Genomic DNA, 6,354 nt, shown 5'->3' on the forward strand with positions numbered 1-6,354 from the left:
ATCACTCACTGTGGGACTGTTGTTCCATAGAACACACTCATGCTTTTTCTGACTTAGGACTCCCAGTAAGAAATACATTTAACAACCCAGTTATATACACAGAGGCCTGAAACAAAAATACCATGAAATCACACATAATCCTTACCGCTTACAATACACATTGATGCTTTATCTTCCAGTTTATCTTTTAAAAGTTCCAGTCATGCCCTGGCTGGGTGACTCAGTTGCTTGGAGCATCACCCCATACACCTAAAGGTTGTGGGTGTGATTCCCAGTCAGGGCACATACCTTGGTTGCAGGTTCGATCCCTGATCAGGACGTATCCTGGAGGCAACCGGTCGATGTTTCTCCCCCTGCCCCGCTTTCTCTAAAATCAGTGACCATGTCCTCATTCTGGTCATGACTCACTAAAGTGGTTTCCCAATCCGTTAATGGGTCTCACAGTTTGAAAAATACTGACTAAAAGGGTTCCCGCAACCCTTCCCTTTTAATGTGGTTGAGACGGTGGCTAAAACAGACTGCATTTGTGTAAAAAGTATGATTTAAATGGAACTATTTAATGTGTGTTTGTTATTTAAGAACAGAAAGAATAGTTACTGAAGCTTATTAAAGGCTTTGTTTTCAGCAGCATTCATCACAAAATCTGGTTTATGTAGCTTTTTGTTGCCTGTTTTGATTGCTTCTAATCCTCTGAACTCGCCACACCTAAAACACAGTGATGGCTCGTAGTCCCACTAACAACCCTGAGACTCTATAACACAGGTAGCGAACACAAGACCCGTGGGCCGAATCCCACCCTCCACATTACATTCGGCCCTTTGAAGGCAACCACAAGGCTGATGTGGCCCCCAGTGAAAATGAGTTTGACACCCCTGCTCTATAAGAACTACAGGTGCCTCCTAAAGCATCAGAGAAAGATGAAGTTATAATGTGTAACCCTGGCCAGTGTGGCTTAGTCAGTTGGAGCATCGTGCTGTGACCAACAGGTTGCAGGTTGGACTCCCCACCTGGGTGTGGGTGCTTGTGACCTGCGGTCCAGGCGTGCACAGTCCCCAGTCTAGGTGTGTATGGGAGGCAACCAGTCAATGTTTCTCTCTCCAAAAGCAATGAAAAAATGTCCTCGGGTGAGGATCAAAAAAATCACAACGTGTATAGTTTCATGGTGAGTGTCCTGACACTTCAGGACACCCGACCTGAGCACAGGGCATGCATGTCACCTTGGGTGCCAGGAGCAGCGAGCCAGAGCGCTCTCCTTACAGTGCGTTTTCAGTGTAGCTCTGGTTCCCAACTCTAACCGACACGTGTGGTGGCATTCTCTCCTAGTTGGAGTTTGAGAAGTCCCAGGTGAAGAAGTTTGAGAAGGAGCAGAAGAAGCTGTGCAGTCAGCTGGAAGAGGAGCGCGCCCGCCACAAGCAGCTCTCCTCCATGCTGGTGCTCGAGTGCAAGAAAGCCAGCAGCAAGGCCGCCGAGGAGGGGCGCCGCGCCGGGGAGCTGAGCCTGCAGCTGCAGCAGGAGCGCGGCCGCGTCAGTGAGCTGGAGGAGGAGCTGGCCGCCGAGAGGAAGCGAGGCCTGCAGACGGAGGCCCAGGTGGAGAAGCAGTTGTCTGAGTTTGACATCGAAAGGGAACAACTGAGAGCAAAACTGAACCGAGAAGAGAATCGGACCAAAACTCTCAAAGAAGAGATGGAAAGTTTGAAGAAGATCGTGAAGGACCTAGAAGCTTCTCACCAGCGTAGTAGTTCTAATGAGCAGTCGAAGAAACCAGTAACCACATCTAAAGGCACAGTGACCGAGCCCCCCAGACTAGTGTCTGTATTCTGCCAAACGGAGAGTTTTCAGGAAGAAAGAACCCACGGCAGCAGTGCGGCCAAGGCGACGATCACTGGGCTGCCTGGCCCCACCACTCCTACTTTCTCTTACGCCAAAACCAATGGCCATTTTGACCCAGAGATGCATACTACCAAGGAGTTGAGTACAGGCAGCAATGTAGAAAACCAAGTGCCTCCACGAGAGAAATCTGTGGGGTCAGCCCAAGAGAAAGCGGTGGAGAACGGTGGGTGTCCTGTGGGCGCCGAGAGTCTGGTCCCAGTGCCGAGTCAGCTCCCCTCCGGTGGGAGCTCACTGTCTCCCAGCAGCACCGCGTCCTCCTCTCTCACATCCTCTCCTTGCTCGTCACCAGTACTAACTAAGCGCCTCTTGGGGTCCTCAGCCAACAGCCCCGGCTACCAGTCATCCTACCAGGTAGGGATCAACCAGCGGTTCCATGCAGCTCGGCACAAATTCCAGTCCCAAGCAGATCAGGACCAACAAGCCAGCGGTCTGCAGAGTCCCCCGTCCAGGGACCTGTCCCCCACCCTCATGGACAACTCTGCCGCCAAGCAGCTGGCCCGCAACACAGTCACTCAGGTGCTCTCCAGATTCACCAGCCAGCAAGGGCCCATCAAGCCCGTCTCCCCCAACAGCTCCCCCTTCGGCACAGACTATCGAAATCTGGCCAGTACTGCCAGCCCACGAGGTGACACCAGCCATTCACCAACTCCAGGGAAAGTGTCCAGTCCTCTGAGTCCCCTGTCTCCAGGAATCAAGTCCCCGACTATCCCCAGAGCTGAGAGGGGAAACCCTCCACCCATCCCCCCAAAAAAGCCTGGCCTTGCTCCTTCTCCGTCCACTACCACTCCACTGACCAAGACTCATTCCCAGGCAACCCCGCTGGCCAGCACAGAGGACCTGGCGAGCAGCTGCTCTTCAAATGCTGCCGTGGCCAACGGCAAGGACGTGGGGGTCCTTCTGCCTACCGGCAGCTAGTCTCTGGGAGGGGCTCTGCTCACCATCCCGTCTGCTGCCATCAGCACTCAGAGTCACACTGCTGAGTCAGATCACGTTATTTATTTTGATAGCAGCTGAAACCATCTGTATAATACATTGAGTGTATTTTGCCTTTTTGTATTTTTTTAAGTAGAAACTAAGTACTTTGGATTTTTATGACTCACCTCTTTGTACCATAAAGCTACGAAGGGCACCTCAAAGATGTCTCAAGCTTGGCGGTCACCATCGTGCGAAGGTAGTTGAGCCCCAGGTGGTGACTTGCTGTCTTTTTGGGGGACTAGAATCACTTAACACTCATTTTTAATTATGCAGAAGTGGTTCATGCAGATTTTTATTCCAGATGAACATGTTTTAAAAGTGCCTGAAATAAGACTGCCATATGAATGTGATTCTGCAGCAAAAACACAAACCGGCTCGTTTAATTGCAGAAAATGAGATCCTCTGTGAATTCCTAATGTTGAAAACAAACTGTTTTTAATCTTCTTTTACTGTCTTGAATACTACCAGCTGCATGAGTAGGGTGGGGATCCTGAAGGTGGGTGTGAACTCACTGCGCATTGGAGCCCTTCAGAGCCCGCGAGACGCCCTCCTGAGCATTAGGTAGTTGGGGTGCTGATTTTCTTGTACTTTTTAAAAATTAGGTCACTCCCCGGTTCCTGCATAAATTCTTGAATAGAAGGAAATCACATCTCCATTCAAAAAAATGTCTTCAGGCCTCTACTGTTGTGTAAGGGACTTCTGATTCTGATTGCTGTTACTTGAATAGGAACTGGTTACTCATTCTTGTATAACCGTTTTGCAACAGAATGAGATCTTTAATTCTGTAATCAAAAAGCAATAACTTAAAATTCACTCTTTGTAATATTGTAAGTCAGAATTATATAGGTTTTACCAAATTGTTACCCTTATTCTCCAGGCTGGCAGCACCTGGTGTCTGTATGTGTAACTTTTGCCTAAATGCGAGTGTGCATATATCTGTATAGACACACGCCCCTTTACATGTTTAACACACACACACGCCACATAAGTATCAGCGTGAGCGTATCTTTGGAGTTTGCAGTAGAGCGCAAAGGATGAGTATAGATGCATGTTAAGATTACCTCCCAAAGCAGCTGGGCGGGCCTGGAACCCGGTCCACCAGAGGAGCTGCCTTGTCCACAAGGGGATGGGGGACGTGCCCAGTGAAGTCAGGTCTTTGGGCTCGTAAAAAGGCAGAGCCACCCTGGCCCTGGTGTCACAGAGCTCAGCTGGCCACGCAGATGAGCGGAACGGGCACTCAGTCACGTGGCGTGATGGACCCGCAGCAAACTGGACTGCCCAAGCCCATTTAAAAGGCCCGTCCTCTCCCCTTCAGCTCCGGCTACTTAGGTGCCATGCAAAAGCTATGTTACTGGCTCCTCAAATTTTCATGAGAAACACTCTCATTTTAACTATCAGGAAATTCCAAAAAATGTTAAACACTGCCAGTTAAGCACTTCTGCAGCTGCATTTAGCCCACAAGCTACCAAGTTGCGATATCTTTTTTGTTCTAGAAACTTATATCATTTCCATCACAGCAAGTTTGTGAGGACAGAAGCCGTCCTTAGAACATGGTGATGTGATTGATTCAAAGTCCTTAGAACCTGAGAGCTGTCTCCCTCTTTCAGACAAGACTGCACACAGCCCAGCACTGACGTGTGCTGACGTGGCTTTGTGTCCACAGGGATGGAGAGGCCGTGGGCACCTCACACGCTCCCCCAGCCGTCCTCTCCCCCGACTCCCTGCTGTCGTTTAAGTCTATTCCCTCTGAATCCAATACGAGTTGATGGGCCGGTGGTGGAAATTTGTGTGTAACACGGGAGCACGTTGGTGTGGCCACAGCTCTGGCAAAGGCCAATCCGCAGAAACCGAAACCTGTCGATGCCCCGGGAGTCTTCCGCATGACGGAGGGGACACCTGAAACTGCCTGAGGCCGCCATGCACTGACCTTGATTCCCATGCACAGCCAACGATGGTGTTGATATAATGGCTGAACTTCAATAATCCTGGAACGTTAATACCTCTCTTGCTTTAAATGGTAATCTTAAAAGGTGCATTGTGCTCTTCCTTCGTTTTGGCATAGATATATATAGAGAGAGAGATTATGAGGAAGTTTATTTCTTAGGAAGTGCACTGAATAATGTATTTCTTTTACAGTGTAATATGGGGGTGGGGAAATGAAAAAATGTGTATTTTTGCTAGTTGCCTATCTTCTGAGCTAAATAAGCACAATACTGCAATGGATCCAATGATCCAGTTAGGTATTATAGATTAGTATTTAAGTTTGCTGTAGATTGTGTGTGCTAAATAGAATTTCCATGATTTGCGATTTTGGTGTTTAACCCATGTTGCAAGAGCTATGTCACTGGTCAACAGATTCTGTGTAACGATGTGCAACACATAACACAAGCATTGATTTGTCATTAACATTTGTGAAGCAAATGCGCCGTGCAGAAGTCTGCATCCGTTTTTATAGCAGACTACATTAAAACAAGTTAAATCATCCTGTCGGGGGGAGAGTCTGGTTTGTACAAAGCAAAAGAACGTTGCCCTGCAGGGCCTGTTTTGTTTGGGAAGAAGCGGGTGGTGTAGAGGGAGTGTTCGTTCGTTGGTGCCTTCAAAAAAGCAGATGAAGCCCTGGCTGGTGTAGCTCAGTGGATTGAGCTGGGGCCTGTGAAGCAAACAATCACGGTTCAATTCCCAGTCAGGGCACATGCCTGGGTTGCAGGCCAGTTCCCAGTAGGGGATACGTAAGAGGCAACCACACACTGATGTTTCTCTCCCACTTTCTCCTTCCCTTCCCCTCTCTCTAAAAATAAATAAAATATTTTTTTTTTAAAAAGCAGATGAAGGCAGCGGCCCATGCAGGTGAGACCCCAGAGGAGCTGGGACGCTGGTTTTCTGTGGTCTTAGAGCTGGGAGGAGCCTTCACAGGATCTAGCCTATCATTTTGAAATCTTTTGGGCGTTCTGGACCTTTTGAGAATCTAAAGGGTAGACTCCATCCTGAGAAAAACGGATATGCTCCTGTGCAGATTAGGTTGGTGGCAGTCACAGGATCCAGAGACCCTGGAACCATCCCTGGTTCATGCACCCTGACTTCAGAATGCCTGCTCTTGTTTCACCAGTGACGCATGCACCCCTCACCTCCCGGTCCAGTGCTGTTGTAGCTGCATTGTTAGTAGATGCAAGGCATAGCCAGACAGAAGCATTGGAAAATCCTTTGATGTACAAAAGATGCTCAAACTGTGGGTGTTGACGTATCCTAAGTTTCCAGTGTTTAAGCCAATTAATGATCATTTCCGCAAACGCTGGGCCTCCAGTTTCCCACAGCAGCCTGCCAGTAGGGCCTCCCCATCAGTCTGCATGTGTGTGGTTTGTAAAGAACACTTTTGGTGCTCAGGACTTGAGAGGAAATGTCACCTGTCTTTGGAAACCCTGATGTGTTTTCTCCGTACTGTGAGTCAGGCAGGCAATGAGCACTGTCCCACGGGAGTCATTTGAATGTAGT

The 6,354-nt window shown here is 48.8% G+C and overlaps 1 protein-coding gene across 1 annotated transcript in view; it reads left to right on the forward strand.

The window, feature by feature from the left end:
- The window catches only part of CTTNBP2NL (CTTNBP2 N-terminal like), a 45,979-nt gene extending 40,629 nt beyond the window's left edge, over positions 1–5,350 (forward strand). The window contains exon 6 of the mRNA XM_037038839.1: positions 1,324–5,350. Within this exon, the coding sequence (XP_036894734.1) occupies positions 1,324–2,805 (1,482 nt within the window). The 3' untranslated portion in view covers positions 2,806–5,350. The remainder of the gene's footprint in view (positions 1–1,323) is intronic.
- Positions 5,351–6,354: the final 1,004 nt, after the last annotated feature.

The sequence above is a fragment of the Sturnira hondurensis genome, unplaced genomic scaffold (genome assembly GCF_014824575.4).
Source record: "Sturnira hondurensis isolate 20B ecotype Veracruz unplaced genomic scaffold, ASM1482457v3 Scaffold0024822, whole genome shotgun sequence".
In the NCBI taxonomy this organism is placed as follows: domain Eukaryota; kingdom Metazoa; phylum Chordata; class Mammalia; order Chiroptera; family Phyllostomidae; genus Sturnira; species Sturnira hondurensis.